Source organism: Lepeophtheirus salmonis, chromosome 7 (assembly GCF_016086655.4).
Source record: "Lepeophtheirus salmonis chromosome 7, UVic_Lsal_1.4, whole genome shotgun sequence".
Classification (NCBI taxonomy): domain Eukaryota; kingdom Metazoa; phylum Arthropoda; class Copepoda; order Siphonostomatoida; family Caligidae; genus Lepeophtheirus; species Lepeophtheirus salmonis.
The window spans coordinates 20443261-20466378 of record NC_052137.2 but is presented as its reverse complement, the minus strand read 5'-3'; the positions used below and the strand labels follow the sequence as shown (position 1 = coordinate 20466378).

Here is a 23118-nt window from a genome sequence, read left to right as displayed (position 1 = left end):
AAAAACACCTGTGCATTACAAAAATATTAAAACAGTTGGTTTTCAGTTAATATGTATTCACTGTGTCATTTAATTAATTGTACAATTATTTTTTTTCAACATTTTAAATTTTTATTTATTCAGTCATCGAGGCCAGACTTTTTTTCTAACTGCCCTTGTTATTCGGTTAAAACATATTTTCCTCAAGATTTATGTTATCACAGAGTCTGCTTTTAGGTGGACTAGAGTTCTGGGAAATATGGCCACAAGCCAAACTTCCTCCTGAATTGAAATACCATTTTTTCAAATATCCTTTTTCTATTTTTTCACCCACAATTATTGTCACATAATCAATTATTCCACATTCATAGAGCAAATGGAAGGAAAATTTTATCTGCTCTTTGCAGAATGAAGATAACTTATGAGAATCATTTTCTTTAGAGTTGTTTGTGGAGATTGTGGAGATTGTAGACGTTGCGAGCCGATATCTCAATAATTTCTCTATGGAGTTCGTGAACAGGTTTCTCAAGACTGATTTCCATCCTGATTTCCAACGTCTAAGTAAGACTAGCCCAGTTTTCGGAGAGTTGTGACTCTGGTTTGTAGAATTAAATGAGATTTATATAATGAAATATTGTGGGATTTGACTAAATGTAAATCAAAAGAAATCCTGGGAAAACAGGATTTCAAAAGATAAACTCTAATACTTACATATATATATATCTATATGACAGTTCATACTTTTGTATAGTTCACTGTCTTAAATGTTAAAGGAAGGCAAAATATTCTCTTTTTTTGAGAATACAATAAACTCAATAAGGTTACATTTCATAGACATATATACATACATATACTCAATATGTGTAGCTTTATATCTGAGCTTGAACACGTAGGCGTTATAACTTCTTTAATAATAACTATATAACGAAGAAATACATTTTTATTTAAGCACATGGAATAGTTTGGCTAAATTGAGATTCATCTTAGGAAAATCTGTAGGTATCATGTTTTTACAATTGTCTTACAGCTGTTAGTGAGCTGGGATTTTGTATATCTCGAGATTTATACAAAAATGTTTCTTATTTCTTTCAATCTACATTTTATCGCTAATACTTTTAAGATTGAACCTGGCCATTTAATTACAGTATATGAAATTCTTTATTCATCTTGATAATGGCTTCTGTAGGCATGATTTTTATATTTAACAATTTTTAATTCAGTTTTAGTGAATTTATTTAAGTTTTTTGCTTACAAGTATTTCATTTGTTTTTGCTTTTGATTAATTTGTTTCTTTTTTTTTCAATGTGAGGACTGAGGCTGTGCAAAAAAATTATCAAAAACTATTTTGATTCACATAATTCGCATAAAATAATTAATATTTTATAAAAGATAAAAATGTAAAGTTTTCATTATGAGAATATCAAAATATATCTTTTAGAAAACTTAAACTCCTGTTGTTAATATAATTTTAAAATATTCAACGTTTTATATTAATACAAGTATTTTAGCATTATAATTGATATGTACGTGTGTAAATTGGATGGTATGGTTCAAAAAATGATACAAAATTTAAATATATATATATTTATTATAATCGTAATTTATCACGTAATTTAAATATGTTTTATGATGGGGGAACTTTTTTATCCAGTTCACTAAGCGCGTTATAAAATTAATATTAACTAACGGAGGGTTTAAGAGTGAAAGTAAAATCTACAAATTATGTTAAATTTTATTTTAAAATTTACTTACAATTCATCCGTAGTATCCGAGTAACCTTAGAGGCCTGAGTCATGTTTGTATTGGATGCAAGACAAGTAAACTCTGAGTCGACATCACATCTTTGTACAATCCCTACCATATACGTAGAACTTACAACATCCCCTCTATTTTTATTAACTTCAAGAACAGCCGATGAAATGAAAGACTCTGGAACTTTAGAACCATCTCGATACCAATATATTTTTGGTTTGGGATGCCCTAAAAAAGTAAATATATCATATATTAAATACATATATCTTCTTTTTTTAAATGCACATACTTTTTATGTAGCTCAACAATACAAAAACAAACAATAATGATTTTTCTCAAAATTAATTGTGGATTGCATTATTATTATTAGAAAAATTATCGTTCATTTCTATTATCAAATTATTTTTATTAACCCTTTGGAGGCATCTTCACTTCTAGTTTAAAAAAATTATCTAAATTATTTTAATCAAATCTCAAATATGGTTGATGAGACTTTTAAATCAAATTTACATTATTTAACTAATTCTTTGACTATTCTTTTTTATTTTCCTACAAATCCTATAATTGACTCAAATATGTCTATGAATTATTGGTCTGTATGTATAAAGGAAGTAAAAAACTAACTCGAAATTTCGTCTTTCCTTAATTTTGATGCATTGTACATATAATTTGTGAAGTTATTAGATTACAAAAACAAGTAACCTTAGTCCACAAAAATAGAAATTTTAGGTTATAAAGTTTATTTGGATATTTTTCGCCGTAAAAGCAAATAGAACACATAATTACAATCCGAGGTAAATAATTTATTGACTACCATATTTTATCTTTTTAGAAAAATTCAATTTGTAAATTATAAGAATATGTTTTTCTATTATGTTATGTTTCTGATTGATTCTACTTCAGAAAACAAAAAATTACCTATATAAACAGAAATTTCTGATATTATAGCCTAAGAAGTGTTTTTTTTTTAGAAATGTTTATTTACAACATCATCATGATTTAATGTAATTTTTTTGTCTCGAAAGATCGAAATAAAAAAGAGCGAAAAATGTAAATTTTCTTTGAAGTCTAAAAAGTTCTTCCTTTTTGATTACAATTAACAGAGATAAAAATTATAGTTTTTTTGCTTTGTTGGAGTCTACATTGGGTACACTGTATAATTCCTCCCCACCCCATACTTTCTCTTTCTATCTCGAAATTGGAGACAGCGACAGCGGAAGGTAAAAATTCACAACTTCTAAAAAAAAGGGAAGATTTAACTATTGGAGTAGGAGGAAATGTACCTCGACTTTTTTCCAGATATTTGGACAATTTGCATTTTTGAGGATATGAAAGTAGATAAAAGGTCTCATTATGTCGAGGAGGTTATGATTTCTTCTTTTATAGAGTATTTGGGGCGGGCAAGGGAGGAGAGGGAATTGGAGTCGATCTGTATACTGAGATATGAGGCCGGAGTAGATCACATCTTAAAACAAGATGTAGTGCCATACATAATAATATTGGATCTCCTTTGTCCTTATCCCGTAGTCCATGGATCGACTCAGAGACTTTCTCCTCCAACTCCAATAATATATTTTTTACTTCGCTTCACTTATCTTATTTCTTTATTTTGAAGAGGTTGCAATAATTGATTTTCAACTTTGCACTTTAACTTCGAGATCGAATGCATCAAACTTATAACAATTTTACTCCGTACAATTTCATAATATTAGAAGAAGTAATATTTTATGAGTTATTTATGATTTTTTGGTCGAAAAAATATTTTTGTATAATTATTAAGCTATCAAAGTTTATTGATAGTATATAAAGTAGGCCACAAAAGTAGAAGTTTAGGTTGATAAAGTTAGTTTTGATATTTCTCCCCATAAAAACAATAAAGAACACACAATCACAATTCAAGGGAAACAATTTATTGACTACCATAATTTATCCTTGTAGAAAGACTGTAAATTGTAAGTTTTTAGAATATGTTCTTTTGCTTATATTTTTATAATTTTTTCTTCATTCATTTTAGAGAGATTATATTCTTGTACAAAATATATATTTTTTCAAATTTTTATTTTGTAAAGCTTCGTTATGAATCTATTCAAATTTAACAGAGTAATATTTATAATTAGATACTCATAAAAAAATGAGTACTCAAAACTACTCAAATATGATAAAAAAACATTTTTTATTGCAAATTCTCCTCTACATTTAAATGAAAATGACTGTCACATGCGTTTGCAAAAAATATAATTATTAAACAAATTAAAGTAAAATACACTTCTCAACTTTTACTATATGTACATTGTACATACAAAATACATTTATTAAAATTAATTAAAGAGTCATACTTACATTAATAAAATGAAGGGAAAAAATGTTTTCTTCATTTCGTAAATAAAAAACAGAATAATTTTATTTTTACTTATTCTGTTGAAGAAGCATAACAATATGTTACATTTATTAATTTGTGTTGCGTTTCAGTCTTATGGCTTTTAAAATAGGTCTAAGACTGATATGATTTTTTGTTGACTCAACTAATTCAGTCCTTAAAATAACTATCTGGAAATCCCTCAAAGAAAAAAATGGTCCTACAAATAAATCAAATTTTGTCTAAAACAAAGCAAATATATAAGGAACCCTTCTTAAGGGGCGAGTTAAACAATTGAATTCCAGTTCAACAACAGAATATAAATATTTCAAAATAATATCCAACATAATTTTGTGTTCATTAAAGACTTGCTAGTGATCTGATTTAACTATAATTGAAAAAATTGAAAAGTCAGAGTCTGTAGTTTTGAAAAATTAACCGAAGAGAAAGTATATTTTTTACAATGAACTAAATTAAGAGTTCTTCATTTGGGGCCATAACTTTATCAATCTTCTCCCTGACTTTGGTACACTGCTCCTTGGTTTTGGACGTCTCCAAGACATTATCCCAGATATTGCTGATATTTTCCTTGAGAACCTGAATGATGGTGTGGCTCCTTGCATTAGCGCCTCACACTTCCATATTTCACTCCGTATTCCCACCATTGCACTTGAGGGCCCTGCCCTTCTGAATGCTCTCAACGTGGTACCCAATAGACTTAGAGATCTGGTGATCATTTTTCCAAGCTCTCTTGATGACTGCACGGTTGGCCCAGACTTTTACCTTGTTGCTGTTGGGGATCACAGTTACTATACTAAATATGAACAAAATAACTTAAATGCTTGCCACGGGCGTAATTTTGGTCATGGAGAGGCCATCTAGGTCTCATTTGAAAGATTATTATTTTTTCTTCAAAAGTAATGATACTCACAGTTGCATAAGATTGTATGTTTTTTTTGTCACCAGAGACAGGCTGTAGAGCACTTTTGAAAGCCGAGTTTGATCCGGCTTAGTTCAGTTTCGTTGGGTTGCAATATTTTAAAAAAAATATCTTGTAAAGCATATTAAGAAAATTGTTTATGTCCGATAATTTGTGATTCTATTAATTAATATTTGTGTATATATATGTTTTTCTACTTAACACTAATTTTGGTTTTAAAATGATAGTTTTTTATTTTTATGTTTACAAATTTTCTAAAAAGGAGGGATGAGCGCTCGCTCATCAACTCTTCCTCCTATTTTTCATTTTTCCTTTTTGGGTATCATGTACAAGTTTGTCCGCTCTTCATACTTTCTTTTTCTAACTAGAAATTGGAGCAATCAACAGAGGATAGTTGAAATTCCATCATTGCAACTTTTTAATAATAAGAAAATAACTTTGTTACGTCAAGCGTAGGGACGCGAGCAAAGAAAATAGTGACTGAGGAAGATGAGAAGTATCTCGACTTTTTTGAGGGACGTGAGGTTCAGCGAATAAAAAATTGACAAATGACGAGTAGAAGGACCTCGACTTTTTCTTCATATTAAGATAATTATCACTTCTAAGAGTCACGCAAGTCGATGGAAGGTCTCATGTTGTGCAAGGTTATATTTAAATAAAGAAAATAAACATTCTAGAATAAATTAAGACACTAAATTAAAGCAGTCTAAATTTCCAATTCGTTTAATTCGCAATCCTTCCAAAAGAAAATGTTTTGATCCAAAGTTATCGAACAATCCCAATTTGGGAATACTATTCCAAATATGCTGCTTCTTCTTGGATGGAAGTAATGGTTATCATTGTGAATAACATATATATCTTTCAGAATTCCATAAAAAGGACTAATATCACTGAAACACTTCCTCCATATAGACTCGTTGAGATATGTTTGAAAAAGCTCTCTAGAGGTATTAATTACTCATAACCGTCTGAGCATACGCTTGAAATGACTCCACAAAGACTCAATCGTCAGAGTATGAGCTCCAATAAACGGATCAACAAATGTATACTTATGCACAACAGTAAAGTGTGCCATATCTAACTCATTTACAAGGTTTCGATAAGCTGCCCAATTTGTCAGAAATGACAGTAAAAACTTTTTGGAATAATTGTGATCCATAAAATTATACCACAATTCAGTGATACTTAATTATACGATATATTAAGACTTCAAATAGGTAACAAACAGATAATTAAGTTTTAACGTGAGAAATAATTATAGACTGTAAACTAAGTGTCTTTCAGGATATTGTAGTATCAAAAACAGATAGGGAGATCCGCACCTTGATCTTGGAGTCCTGTTAAAACATCAGTACAGAAAATGTTATCCAAGGCTCTACTAGAGTCAAGACTGACACCAAGAGCATATTACTTGCCGTAAACAGCCTCTTCAAGGAGTTCGGTTGATTCAATAAGAGCTGAGTCTGTAGATCGACCAACTCTAAAAGCGTGTTATGAAAACAGATATAGAGGCAGCTGAAATGAGTATGAGTATGATTGGTTTTCTTTGTTTGAGCATCCCAGAGACATTGGCTACATTTGCCTTTCCAAACATGTTGTAAGATATTGTGTTCTTATGACCAAACCAAAAAATATCGGTCGTGGACTGAGTCTCAACAATAGTATTAATGTGCTTAGCAATATTCTAAAATAAGTAAATAAGTAAAAGTTCTATTTCTATGGACACAGTTAATACTGTTTATTATTTAATATCAGATTCCCAATTATTATCCCCCCTTCATATTTATTTGTATTGCTTTTGGAGATATTTCATTTCTTTCAAAAGTATTTATAACTTTTAAATATGTTTTTCTTTAATAAAAAGAGCATAAAGAGAGTTTTTTCTTCTTCTTAATACGTGGATACATTTGTAAATAACTGTTGAGCTCACAAATTAACAAAAACTTAGGAAAATTTACTTTTAGAGCCGTTTAAAAATATATTTTACATAAATCTAATTATTATGCATAATAGTTCCTGTATTGGACTGCAAGTATTTTTTTTTTCTTCATATGAGTATGATGTTGGTATGATAAGCAAATAAAGATAAATGAAGACTTCCAACTATTGCTAACTTTATTGGAAATTTTAACAGATCCTATGAATACATCTCACTGAATCGGAACGTCATTTAAAAAAAAAAGAACAATATTGTTATTACTTTAAGAAACCAGCATTGTCCTTTCAAACTTTTTCAGCTGTTGAAATTTAAATTTCTTAGTAGTGCACCTATGCATCGGAATCAACAAGAATCGGCCTTTTTTGAAGTATCGGAATCACTTATCGGAATTTTCTCAACATTGCTTACTATCATTTATCTTGATAATATGAATTATTTGAGCTCATATTTGGAGTCAAAATTACAGGTACAGATCAATATAATAGATAGACTAAGACAACGTCGATCAGACTAATTAAAAAAAAAAGAGGAAGGGCCTGAGGGGGGAAGTACATAGAGAGATTAAATGAATTTGCACGTTTTTACAGGAAAGTAACAATTTAGAAATAACATCTTTTTTAGTGCCCCATACATTTGAATTGTAACATGATTTGTTCAAAAAGTCTGTAATAGTAATATTTGGTTTGAGTGGTTTACTCTGAAACCATTGAAAACATTTTTCACTGCATATTTCTTTATTGAGTAATGTTTATAACAGAACTGAGGTTGAGTCCATATTTTCTATGTCAAGTTCGAGTCATCAGTTTCTGTCCCAGGTCCATTAAAAAAGACACAAGTACGAGCTTGAGCACTGGTTGATACATATTTCAATATCTAGTGCTATCATATAAAACTTGATTAGGGACTGGAGACAGTTCATGACCATTTGATCTCATGTGGGACGAACCAGTAAAATAATAGACAATATCCTATTATCAGTGTCCCAAGTTTTTTTTATTTATCAGTGAAGCAAATGAAATTAGATCTGGGTATGAGTGGCAAGGAGACTGACTTTAAATACTGAACAAAAAAAGAGCGTCAAATTCCCTAATGTGAGCCAACCAGAAATTAATTTATTCCTGAGCACGATGAGTAATTAACTAGTTAGGATTAATAAATATATGGTGTGTTTTTTTTTATTCGTAATTAATAGAGAAATGAAACACGGAAAAAAGTGAATAATTTTTTTATTAGTTTTGAAATTCCTGTATACATAATAAAAATCAGAAATGTCTACAAAGATGGTATAGGAATTGGAAGCAAAATGGGCTGAAAATTTGGTATCGCTACGTCCTTAATATTTCTGTCTTTTTTTTTTGTAAAAATGTATTTTTGGTATTATAATCATTATAATAAATTTCTTTAACTATAGTTAGGTGAATGCTTTATAATTTTTTTTTATTGAGTTAAAATGAGAGAACGATAGAACCTGTTTATCTCTGTAATCATAGTTTTAAACTAAAGTGTTTATTCATATTTTATATTGCACTTCATCCAGCTATCTATTTAATTATTTATAGTTCAACTATTAATTGAAGTATTTTAAAATAGAAAAAAAGAAGATCAAAATCTATTTCTCAAATATTTGGGTATATATACTGAGTGGTCCATAATTAAAGAACCATTCACTTTAATTAAATTAAATTAATAGTAGTTTGTAGAAAGGTTTTTTAACGCTAGTCATAAATATTGCCTTATTGATTTGTCTGAAAAATAGTTACAGTAAAATACAATACGAACAATAAAAAAATAAAAATGTACGTTTCGTAATTCTAGATCTGCTCAGGATAAGGAAACTCCATTAAGTCATCATGAATTACCTTTGAGTCTCAAAGAAGATGAGCAGACAAAGAAGCTATTTTGAAAAATTATAGGATGCAAGCTACAAATCAGTGTTCAAGCATCTCTGCCAAGTTAGCCAAGTTATTCGGAACAAATGCAAGGACATTGAATGAGATATTGGCCGCAAATGTATGACAATATTAATCCTCTAACTAAGCTACAATCTTTGTATTACTTTTGTTTCAGATTGCTTTCATCTATTAAATTGACACATATATATTTTTATAAATAATTACTATTTATAATTTACACAATCAAGTACCTGCATGTGTAAATAAAATTAAGCGGTCATCTAGTACAATATTTATTTTAAATAGTACATCGATATTAGCAACTAATAGATGCACACAATACGAGTATGTATTGAAGCTATACAGTAACGAAATAAATATAGAAAATGAAGGTTATTGGAGATTTATTCTGAGAATCGATTATATATACTTATATATACATATATTAACAATTTTCAATATAATTTTCTATTTTATATGTGTATAGGACATTTATTATCAAAAATAGGCCAGATATAAATTTATGTAAGTATATGTTCGATTACTATAATTGAGGATCTAAAAAATAGCTCAGGACATTTCAAATAGGGTTCTTTTCCTCTCAAATACACACGCTTAATTCCTTTTCTAATTAGTTTTCAAAATACAAATACTTACATATTATATACAAAAACCAGAAAGTCTTTTATGATCATGAGTCTCAGATTAGTTTTCCATAAGTGTAGAAAATTAGAATGTACTAAATGAGCATTTCTTCCTTGATTTTTTTTAACTAAATAAAAATAACATTCTAATAACTGTTTAGGTTTTTAGTTAGTAAGAGATATTTGAACGAATATATTTCAAGAAAATAGAAGAAAATAAAATAAATAATCGTTTATTCTTTGTATACTTAAAAAAATTATTTGAAAGCCTTTATAATTTGTATCCTTTTTTTTAATATAATGATATTTTTTGTAGGAGTATGTGTAAAAAAATCCCTTTCTTCACAAAAGATTTTTTTACAGAAAATATACATATATTATGATAAATATGAAAAGGTAATTATATAATTTTAATTTAATTTATCTACAAACTTCTATGAGCCATAATAAATTTCTAACAAATTTTTTTCGTTACTGATGTCTTTAGAAAATAATTTTAAGGGTATTCTATTTTGAAACTCTGTGTACATATATTCACATATTATCTATTAAAATCATTTATATACATATGTTTATATTGAACACATTCAGTAACAATATACGTAAACTTTAAGTTAAATCAAGAAGTACCTCATAAATCTTTACATATATATGTGTATAATTTATATTTTCCCAACGAAATTAACTCGGAATAGTACTTTTTAAATATTCAAGATTTATTGATTTTGAAAAGTAGTTAACTTTCCGAAAAAAATATTTAAAGGACTAAGGGCTAGAGGTAAAATTTAATACATTTAAGGCTTTTTTTTACGTTGTTAAATTTTTTTGCTCATCAAAGAAGGATAAAGGACACGAATTACCTATTTTTTATATATTCCCTATAATTATTATCATTACTTGAAAGTAAGGACTTGGTGGTTATATTTAACGATGAATCATTTTAATTGGTTTTTATATATGTGGACAAAAAAAATATTGTTGTGTATCGTTATAATTAAAACATTCAATACTTATGTACTTTTTAACTCAACAAATTTATATATATATAAAATTATTAGGTATTAAGGATTATTGATAAATAATTTTAATGTATTTGAGTCAGCAACAAGAACAATTTTCAATATTAGTATAGAATTAATATTTGGAGAGTTATAAATTGTTTCAAGCTTCTTATATTTCGTTAAACAATTATTTTTAAGCGTATAGCGCATTGAGAACATATGTTTTTTTTTGTTGTATTTTTTTGATAAATGCTGCCAATAAATTGTTAAGAGTATAATAGTTTGTTTCTTAATGTTTCACGATAGTAAAAAAGAAACAAGAATGGCCATTCCATTTTGTATACAACGTACGTTTTTGTAGACTTTCTAATATATATATATATGTAGTGTGTAACTAATTTTGTGACTTATTATTTTCAAATTAAAAAAAATATAGTTTATACTAAAAAAGACATATTCATATATGAACAAATTATCTTAAAATGTACATATGCAATTATTGATAGATAGGGTAAGTTTTTTTTAACAACTTATCACCAAAATGCAGAACCAAAAACTTATAACTGTTACATTCAAATATAATTCCCTAAAAAAAGGATGCCAAAGTCAATTTGTGTCATATAAACATAAAAAAGGTAGATTTGGTTGAGTTTATACTTTTATGTGAGACTTAAGGGCTACTTATTTGTTAATTAATAAGATATTTAAAGGACTAAAAAAATTAACTACTAAATGATGAAAGAGATTATTTTTGTAGATATTGTATTTTCAAAATACACAAACTAGAACAACTTGTAGGACCAACAAGCTGAATGTCAATCCGCGCTTTATAAATACATATTCACATGGACTGAAAAGTCCTAAGTTTCACACATAGGTACCTCTAATTTTTTTATTCACCTCACTTTCAGTTCGTAACAATCTTCTAATCTAATCTTTGTCTAAATTTCATGACAATCTGTTCTTTAGCTTGTGAATTATTGTGCTAAGTGTGAGGATACTTTTTTTAATTCACAAAAAAACAATGGATCAAAACGATTTTGAAAATACCATTCAAGCTGAGCATTTATCAATGGCTTGAAAAGTGTTATGGGATAAAAACATAATAATATTAATTTAAAGAAGCCAATTTTTGGACGAAAAAAAAAAAGGTGTGTTTTCTTTGTCAATCTGGTACTTTTCAGACATGTGCTATATAAACTTCTTCATTTAAAACATAACAATCATAGCCTAGGTAAAATGCATAAAACATTTATTGTCGGTATAAAAATATAAAAGGAACGTGAAAATCCCGACAATTTGAACAATGTTTAAAAGGAGAGCTGCTTAGTTATCATGACGTATTATTAGATCAGCTACAAGCAACCGGGAGAGGTAGGAAATAAAAATTGATTCAAGCAACGACGTGACACACATCGGGAATACCTGAAATTGGGTCCCTACGCACTGGGTATTATTGCTTTGTCGACATTGAGCATCAATAGAGTCAGGAAAGCCTTTTCCGGATGAGTCCTGAAGAATAACCCAAGATATTTAATAAAAAGGCGTCTGGAGCAGTTAGGTAACTCCCCGACCACCCTATTCTAAATAATGCAGGATGCATTTTTCAAAATCCCTTCACAAACTCAAAACAAAAGTGGTTTCGCTATAAATTAGATACTGGGTCATTATTTACAAATAATAAGACACACTGGAGAAATACTTTACATTCTGTAAAATCGAAATAGAGTCCTCTCACCATCTATTCTGTAGTTGTCCTAGGGTGGTCCCCTTCCGTAAGGCAGCAGAAGGTTTAGTGTTCAGCACTTTTGGAGTGATGTTTTCGGAGAGCGACTAGCTCATAATGATAAACCCGGTATTGGAAGAAATATTAAGTTGGAGTGCATCATAACAGACTTCCTACTATTAATTTATGAACATAAACAGAGAAGCAGCTGTCCCACGCCACTCTTATTCAAGGAATACTAAATATAACCGGAAGTGCGTCTTCAAATTGCACTCACTTTCTTTCTACGAGAGGAGGCTGACACATTCTTCCTTTGTTTTATAAATTATAATAAAGGAAAACGTGGTTCACTAAAGTTAATTAATTTTTTATTATTATTACTTAATTAATAATAGTCTACATGTGTTCTACTCCTGGATGTAAGCAGGGCTATGACAGTATTACTAAGGATCCGGATTTGAGCTTTCACAAATTCCCTATGAAGGACTCTAAAATTCTAACCAAATGGCTTAGGGCCATCCCAAGAGATACAATTTACAGGACACCAACAACGAATTCAAGACTATGCAGTCTACATTTTAAAGTGACTTATTTTATTACTTAATCTTTAGATCAATCCCGTGATAAAGGAAAATTACTCCAACGAAAGTAAGCAATGCTCCCCAATACTATGAATATTGCTTGTGAATATCTGAGACGGCTTGTTTTTTGATAAATTTCCTTTCAAATATTTTTAGAAGCACTGTCCAGTGCTTGTCAAATGTCTGGGCAACTAAATTATAGCATAATTCAGAAGTATTCCCCTAAAATTCTAAATTATGCACTTTAATATAATTTCTTTGCTTGTAATTTTAGTAATCAATAATACTTATAAAGGATATATATTCACAGGTGGTTGAAAGAGGAAGCCATCCCATCAAAGTGGCCGAATCTGGCAAGCTACCTCTCATCACCATCACCACCTCCAAGACCAACAAAGACATCAACTAGCACCAATAGAGTGTATTTGGAGAATGAAAGACAAGAAGGTCTGGTCTATGCAATGTTTATGGAAGAGACCATTCTTTCGGCACAAGATCTCTATGACAAACTCTCTTCGAAATCATTGCCCTCGGGGGTCTCTTGTTGTTTAAGACTCCAAAAGTGGAACTTGTCAAAATCATATATTCAGATAAGAAAGGGCTAGACATTCCTGCTCGTCTGGAGGTTGAAGAAGGCCCCTCTTTCAGAATTTTCTATAACAACATCGAGCTAAATAAGATCTAAGTATCACACTGCATAAATTCAGGAAAAAAAATAACTTTATCACTGAAGCCATCACATTACCGCTTTGCTGGATTCCATGGACGGTCAGACAGAGAAAGAGACATTTGTGAACAGCCATAATGGAGCAAATGTATCATCTCTTCAAACAGTCTAAAGTATGTAGAAGATATTCTTCTGGACTCGTTTCCATTGCTTTGATATGGCATAATCTCAGTTCTGGCCTCTACGAGTAAATATATACGTCCAATTATCTGTCACCTCTGTCTCCCAGATATCTTAGGACCGTATCCAGTGTGATTATGGTTGAGACAGAATTACCTTCATCCATGAAAAAGTACTTAAAAGCAAGAACTAGAGGCTTGAAGAGCAGAGAAAAAAAATGTAACACTGATGATCGACGAGATTTATAGTAGAGTTTGTTACAGGAAAATTTGTGGGAACTACAAATAATCAAACTTCTAAAACTGTCCTAACCTTCATAACCAAGTCAACATCGGGTAAATACATGGGCGTTGTTACCCTCATCCCAGTGTGAAATTTAACAACGGAGTTCCTGTTTAATCAGTATAATTCCATCATGAGGACTCCTTGGGAAATAGGTTTCACTGTTGTGGCATCTGTTGACAATCACAAAGTAAATAGAAAATTATGCATCCATAGTTTGTGTGGAGGTAATCTTCAGACCTAAATTCCTCACCCTCAAGAAAGTTTAAAGGAGTTCATCTCCCTCATCGATACGGTTCACAATTTTAAGAACATTTATAATTGTTTTCAGAGAAGAGAGAACTTGGTATGTCCAAATATTTACCTTCCTGGATCCCCACCTCTGCGCTCCAACTTCGCCCACATCAGAGAAATTCTTCCCATACCCCAAAAAACGAATTTATTGTATGTACTTAGTTGTACTGCAGTGAAAAACTTTTTATTTAACAAAAGTTTAAAAAATATTAGTTTCACATTAACCTTTCCCTTATTTGACACAATTCACATCTTCAAGTCCACCTACACAAAACCGAGAAAAGATAAGATTGAGATCCTTAGTTATAATTATTTACTTGATTTGTGTGTACATGAAATCCCTTTTATTATCACATACGAAATAAAAACTATTGTTATACTTATGCAAAAAAATATATGCTAAATGAATGTCGAAAGTAAGATAAATTAAGTTTTTATTTGTCTGGGTATAAAATGAAATTATTAAGTTAAAGGATAAATATAATTTAGGATAAGTTAAGAAATTGTTTAATTTAAGATTGTGATAAATTGTTACGAGTCGGATAAATTTATCAATGTTCATAAATCATACTAGTCATTTCTCCTTTTTTGTAGTTACAGGAAAAGAGAGAGTCAGCCTTCTTGTGTGAGCGTGATATTTTTGTTTCCTTTCCAGTAGTTCTAGTATTCCTTGTCTTAGTAAACACATTAGAAAATTATATTAACATTATGACCCTTCTTTAATGCACATCGCTTGTAAGGTCGTCTGATTAATTTTATAATATTTTTTCTACAAACACGCTTCTCGTGCGCTACCTGTTGTTTCTCACTTGTGTTTTTTTTTTCCACTATTATTATCTCACTCAGGAGTCTTTGAAGTCATTAAAGCAATGACGTTTTAAATTACTATTGGGTTTTCACTTTTAATAATAACTATAATTGTTTTGTTTCTTATTTTATAATTATTAATTTATTATAATTGTTTTTTATCAAGTTAAAGATGTACCTGATTACATGATAGTTATATATATATATATATATAAAGGCTGGAATGACTCTGATGTCGATCTTCAATTCTACTCAGAGTCTAACAAGGACTTACACATATAACTCTTATGCTACCCCTCATAATAACTCTCTGTCTTTCATAAGCAACACTCTAGATATTACTTTATACTTAGAGTCTCCATTCTCAAAAATTGAATAGTAATAATAACAGTTTTGAAATTGAAATAAAAACCAGTTCAGATTGTTAACTAGAAAAAGCTGCTCCCCTTTCTAGGAAATAATCTATATAACTTTTTATATATGTATTTTCAAAGATAAATAAATTCAAGCATACTTTTATTAATCTAGAGTTTCACTCATTTTGCATTTCAAATGTACAAACATTTAAACCCTTTTCGTACTATAACTAATGAATAGTAAATTCAAATTGAATATACTATATCTTACATACAAACGTTTTCAATATAGGGGATTTAACATTTTTTTATGGTTATAAACTCATGGAAAGCTAGTCAATTACGATAATTTAATGTATGAATGGTTTTTAAAATTTCAGACGACATTTTTAATCATTGGAAATGGTTATTTTGGCTAGGTAGCATAGTTAAACTAAATGGAATGTTGTAGATGACAGGTTTGTTCAATTGATATAAACTACATATGAGTACAGTAGTACAGTATGTTCGACTACACATACAAATTTTTAAAACTTTCATTTAGGATGATGGTTTAATCAAAGTTTTATTTTGTATTTATTTTACGTTGTATTCCTGTTTCAAAACTTTATTTTTTCTTCTTCTATATTTACCAAGCCTTTACCTTATTGTATTTGCAAACTTTTACATAAAAAGTTTCCGAGAAAGTCCCATAATTATTTGATAGTAGTCTGCCAATTTTTCACAACTACATAATTATTATTCAATAATTGTTGATAAATGTTCACTGCTTAACAAAAACGAATTTGACTTCCCTTAATCAACGTTCAAAACACGAATTACAGAAAAAAGTTGAAAGATTGACAGAAAACAAAAAAATATAGTCTTAATTATTGTGTTACTGATGTAGGAATCATTTGCTTTCCAAATATATATAAATTAACTTTGATTAATTATACATTTATTTAAATGTTATAAGTTTATCTTCAGTCAAACTATATTTTAGTAGGAAATTAAATCCTGAAATATTTATTCATTAAAAAAATAAAATAAATTAAGGATATGACCACTTATATGTAACATATTTGAAATTAAACAAGAGTCCTGAGTAGTAAAAATGAAAATTGTTAATTATGCAGATATTTTACTAATTTAATTATTAATATTATAAAGCCAATGTGTTTATTGGGACGCTAACCGATAAGGCTTCGCCACATTTGAATTGCAAATATGTACAAATACATTTAAATATAACTTCAAAATAAAAAAAAGATCTTAAGTCATTCTGAGGTTTCCAATTAAAGTAATAAAAGGAAAATAAAGATAAAAATCTTAAATTTAAATTTTCAATCTGTGTATGTGTGTATTTTTTCAGGTCAAATCTCATATCTGATTTTTTTTATCTTATTAAACTTTTAATGCCACGAATAAGTTTATTTTTTAATATGTCCATTCATTTTAATGCACTTTCTTGTACATTCTTTTTTATAGCATGGGTATTTTCAACGCAGATAATTTTAGTTGCTTTTTTTTAGGTGCGGTAACATTTTGGCAACATTTTAATGCTGGTATTATCTGTCAGATCGAAGTATCCTAGATCATAACAGAGATATACTCTAAAAAACTTTTTGACTAACTCAATCTTTTTTCTTTATTTTTCTTTTGAGCTACGTAAATTTTCATACATTTTAACAGATTATATTGACATTAATCTATAATTAGAGGAAAAAAAATTATTTGACTAGATTTTAGAAATTATGTATTTCGCAAAAAATAATTAATTCTATTGCAAAAAAATTACATATATAAGGAAGACATTAATTTGGCAGAAAGTATGGTGTGCTAAAAAACTGCACCGAAAATACCCTTGCAAAAAATAAAAACGCAAAAATGAATGACTGCCACTTTTGAAATAATTAAACAATCATTTTGATACAGTTTATTACATGTCATAAGAATATATTGTCTTTTTCATTTGAAAGTTCAACTTTTTTTCATTTTAAATTCTTTAAAATGAGGCAGTTATTTATATGTGCTATAAAATTCAAATTTTAGGCACATAAAAAAGGAACACGTGTAGTTTTATAGTGTGGGTGACCATTAAAATTCCTTACATTATAATATAAATATAATCAATGACAAGCTTAAAAGTTATCAAATAATATTATTCAACAAAATCACACTTTTTTTAATGCTCAAGAACAGCATATGCTCAACTTAGTACAATCTGATCCCTTAATTCCAAATAAGGCCTTTTTTTTCTCTCAGAGCCATATATTTTTTGTTATTTTTAAGGTTCAAAGCTAATTTAAGTCCTTGGTGTTGAAGATAGGGATAAATTATGTTAATATATATTTTAAAACTGAATGTTAAAAAAATTATAAAACTATTTTTTAAATATCCGCAGCATAATTATAACTCAAGTTATCTTTGTTTAAAGGGGGAAATAGGTACTTTTTATATAGAAGCTCATAGCTTCAAGACAAATGGATTCAAAAATATCAAAAACATCTCATTGGATAGCTGAAATATAAATTTCCATTAAAAAAAAACCCTCCTAAAAACGCTCTAGGGATCAATTTGAGATAAAGCCGTGACAATACTTTAAGGATAAAACTCATTTTTTTATATTTGGGTTTTAAAGTACAGATTTACCCATTTTATCCTGATTTAATAAGCTTAGCAAGATGACCGTTATAAAAAGAAACTTATTTTTATGGAATGCTTTGATAATTAATAAATGTAATCTGCAATTTTTTAACTAATCACGGAGGAAAACTTAATATTTTTATAGCAGTATATAGTTCATAACAGATGCATTCATCCATGTATCTGATTGTGAGTACTCTGCGTATTAATCATTTCTTGGAGACATAAGTTGAAAACAACTTTTTCTTTCATTACCTCTTTTTTTTTTTTTTTTTGATTGCATAATATAAAATATGAAAAATTCTTAGAATTTTCTCCAATACCGATACAATGCAGATATTGGATATTTTACCCGATATATTGGTAGTCACATTTTGATCCAATATATAGTCGACGTCCATTTTAAACTAATGGCTCTCTTTCCATTGCCATATTGGTTTGATTTTTCAAATATTATTCTTCACGATCAATTATACTTTTTATAAATTATTCACTAGCTAAATTAATTTTCAACGCTATGGAAATTGCATTTATATGTATGACCAAATGACTTTAGAACCATATTAATTTGTTTTTCCGTAGGAACATAAATTTGTGTAAATCCAACGATGACAAGCAATTGTGCAGCATTATAATTCCATGGGTAAACTTTGCAGATTTAATCTGATTTACATATAAAAAATTAGTGATTTTCATTTTATAATTACCTCCACTAACGCTACAAGTCAAAAAAAGTTCTGAGCCTTCATTGTAAGGACCAAACTTATTTTCTTCAAGAAGAATTCCTCTTTCATTATGGATCAAAGGTTTGCCTGGAGGTACTATAAAAAATAACATTTTTATTATTTGTTGTTTTACATAATACAAATTACTTGAAAGGAAACTTACTTATAATGTTCAAATTAATTTTATAGTTTTTAGTTGGTGCATGACGAAAATCCACTCTACATCGATAAGTTCCACCGTCTTTTTCACGAAGATCATCAATTACTAAAGTAGAAATTGGTTTATCCTTTTCTTCAAAGTGAGCCCTTGCTCCTAAATTGACAGCATCATTCCAATGTCTTCCAATTTCTACATTATTACCACGTACATCGTAGCTAAAAAGACAAAATGATTTTTACAACTTTTTTGTTATACAAAAGTATGATTAAAATTTGATAGAAATATATACATTTTTTGCTCTGATGTTTTGTAAAAAAATATATTTATAAATAAAATAATAAATATCATCTTCTATGGTTAAGAAATTGAAAAAATTCTTTTAAAAAAATATTCTACATAAAGGGTCGTAACTATTTTTCTTTTTAGTTTAAGTAAAAACTGAAATTAAAATTTAAAAATAATTGCAAAGTATTTTAATTTAATCCACTAGTTTTTTTTAAACAAATTGAAAATTTTTATTATTCTTCTAAAAACATTTTTAACTTTTCTATTTCTAATTTTTTTTTTAATTGACCAAAAAATATGCTTTAGGTATTATAGTTAGTTATATATGTGTTTAATATGTCATTATGTTTTTAAAGTAGGGTTTCGAGCATTTTGAATTCTAGCTTTTTGAGTATTTTTACATTTTGAATTCTAGCTTTTTGAGTATTTTTACATTTTTTATTGCACATTTTATCCTATAAAAAGGACGGAAATATTTTTGAATTTTCTTTACTTTTTTGTAATGTTTAAATGACATGAAAAAGTAACGTTTGGTGTACTTGTAATAAAATAATTTAGTTAGTGATTTCACAATATTGAGTTCACATTTCCGTTCTGACAATTTACATATAACAAATCATTTTGGATTTTCAATACATAATTGATGTATACATATATCAATTTCTAATGATTTATTTAAGTAGATACAGCAATAAATAAATATCAGTAAGACCTTGGTTGCAAGGAGGTCCTTATATATTGCTATACATAAGTAATAAATATGTATACTTTTCTATGTAAGCAAGAGATCCTTGCAAATCATATAAAGTAACATAAATCAAACGATAGAAAATATAACTTTCCCAATAGAATATAAGTAAGTACTAGCTGTATTGTATTACTAAAACAATTTTATTACCAGTATTGATAAAGTCATAACAATTCTTTATTATCATATTAAATGATGATTATTAATTAAACACTATAAAATTGATGTAAAAAAAAATATAACTTCAATGAAGCTTCAGCCTCGAGTCTGAGTTTAAACCTGACACAAGGATAATTGATCAACTCCTTGGTAATGGAAGCCCGGATATATCACATTTTTTATGAGGTATAGCATCAGTCTTTTCCTCAGTGGTACCTCATTATAAATAATTCAACTCAGATTACCTTTTATAGTAGACCTAATGCTTTTGATATGCATCATGTGTTTGTTGTACCTTTTCAATTTATTTTCTTCTAAAATTGTTGTCAGATGATATTGTGCAGATCTGACAAAGATCTTAATAGACAGCTTTTATGATTATGTTTTCAGTCACATAAAGGTCAGTAGCAAGCCTTATCAAGCTGATGTGGGATCATTATTAATATTGACCTCCAGGATAGTGAATAAAGTTTGTATTTCACCTCTGTTTGTGCCCACCACTTCCTTGGCCCTCTCAATTCCTAATGCAGCATTTTTGACATATTTTATGCACCAAACACTGAGTTCCAACAACCATCTTTGCAATATCTTTTTTTTTATCAATTGTGCGTGAACGATATCAGGATTTTTTTTTCTTTTTCCTTGCTATTCACTCATGTCTTGTCAAGTTTTGGTCAAACTTTCGAAAAAGAAGGGTTATTGTATGTAAATAAATAATATAAAACATATTTACTCGATATTTTTCTATATTTCTTAGTAAATATGAAAGAATTTAAGTAGACATTTTTGTGTAGGCATTCTATATACAAAATTAATGATGTATATTTGAAATATTATATCATTCAATCATCAATATGAGTTCAATATTGTCACTAATATCCCTTTGCACAATAAGAGTATGCCATAATAGTTATATTTTTCTACGAAACAACATCATTATTATTTGTTCTTACTACTAATACTATGTACAACTATCTAAATAAGCAATATCCTGTATCCATTAATCTAATAAATGGCGGGAAAATAACAGACATATACAGTCAAAATGGAAGCCACAAAATTCAATTTCTTAAAAAAAAAAAAAAATAGTACAGAAAGTGTTCTCAATCTCTTAGCAAATGAGATATAATTATTTATTTATAGAACTGTATGTATGTTAATAAATGTCTTACAATGTCTGATTTATATGGCTTTTAAGAATATTTTTTATACCTTCATCAACATATAAACGGTATAAAGAAATACTGATGAATATTAATTCCCAATTAATATAAAAAATAGAATCTTAAAAGGATATCATATATGTAGGCATAAAAAAGTTGTAACTTGTACATGACTGCCAAATATTTGAATCTAATCAACTCAATCTCTCTTTTTATATATATAAAACATAAGAATATATAGTATAAATGTTGATACTAGTTTAATTAATGCTTTTTACATTAAATTTTTTAAGCATATATTATAAAGAGGTAGTGTTTATTATTATTTTACTTATTATTTGTATATTGTAAGCACAGCATATCTTGTGTACAAGTTGTAATTAGTAAAATAAATTGTACGAGTTCAAATCAATTTTGATGAGGATAATGAACATTGAACATGATCTTGAACATTCGTTAGACGAATAGATGATATATTAACTCTGTATTTTTTTTTCTATTTAGATAAAAATGATTAAATAATAACACCATGTAATAGCTTTCCCCCCTCCCAAACATAACCCACATTTATTATCGTTATTTAATCCATAAAAGTACAAAAATGACCATTCAAATTTCAATTGCAGTAAGTTTGGCCTATTAAGTATTTTTTTATAAATCACGTTTTTGTGTATAATTTCGATCCACAATCATATTGTGAAATAAAATAACTATTGTTGATGAAAATTTAAGATAATAACAATTGATAAAAAGATTCCAGTATTCAAAGGTTATTATGTAATCTTCAATACAGTTCCTACAAAAAAATTTAATCATACAAAATACATTAAAATGAAGGATTCTATATCGAAACTAATACTTGTTTGCATATTTTTTTTTATCGCTTTATATTATGTCTAACACTATAGAATAAACCTTAAATTTTATTTCAAAAGATTTGCTGTCAAAAGAAAAGTTCAATTTTGATGGCTTTTTTCAGTTTAACTTTTAATTTTCCTATAGAATATTTAATTAATAATCAATATAAGGTTGCGTGAAAGCGTATCAAAGTTAAGTACAACCAAGTTAATTATTTGACTAATTGTAAATATTAATTAAAATTTTAAAGGCAAGGAAGATTTAAAATCAAATTTTTTTTTATGTAATGTATTTGATTAATATGTATTGATTAGATTTTGTAAGAGTTCTATTCGGCATATTTATATTTAATTTCTGAACTTTTCTTGCGTCTAAAATATTCATTAACTCTGAAATTTTTTATATTTATTGACTTAATTATACTTAATTTTGAAACATTCTTACTCAACCTTATATCGTGTTCTATGGCTTAAATAAAAATAATAAATGTGGGTTTTAACTGACAAGCTAGTGGATTTTAATGCATAATGTAATCATACTTCTTCTTTGGCTCATTATAAAGTTATAATAACCCAGATATATTACTCAAAATACATAATAAATAATCATTTTAATGTATTATTATGAAATGATATCAACTATTAACTGTTTGTAATTTTAATGGTTGATGTTTTTAATAATACAACATTATAAGACAAGAATAGTTTTTATGAGCTAGGAGCGCTTAAATTGTCATGAATTACTCTAGAACTAATTACGAAAACTCCATGAAATCACCCATAAAATGAATATTAACAATATTAATTATCTGAAGGTAACAACAAATTGTACACGTTTGGGCAACAACAGCAGAAAAGAAAAAAGATATATATAGCCAAAAAGGCGTCAATTAAAAATTTAAAATTCCCTTAATATTAATAACTATTCATGATATCTTTTTAATTATGTTACGCCATAAAATTCTAAATATAATGGAAGTCAGTTGACATAATTTCG

At 28.1% G+C, this 23118-nt stretch overlaps 1 protein-coding gene across 2 annotated transcripts in view; it reads right to left on the bottom strand.

Annotated features, from left to right (window-relative positions):
* The window catches only part of LOC121121708 (neural cell adhesion molecule 2), a 262790-nt gene that overhangs the window by 114727 nt on the left and 124945 nt on the right, over positions 1-23118 (bottom strand). Inside the window, exons 4-6 of one of the 2 annotated variants that reach the window (XM_040716676.2) lie at positions 18913-19124; positions 18732-18845; positions 1732-1959 (exon numbers count right to left, since the gene is read on the bottom strand). In XM_040716676.2, the coding sequence (XP_040572610.1) occupies positions 1732-1959; positions 18732-18845; positions 18913-19124 (554 nt within the window). Of the gene's footprint in view, positions 1-1731; positions 1960-12210; positions 12470-18731; positions 18846-18912; positions 19125-23118 lie in introns of those variants that run through there. The other variant, XM_071889853.1, reaches the window with a different exon arrangement.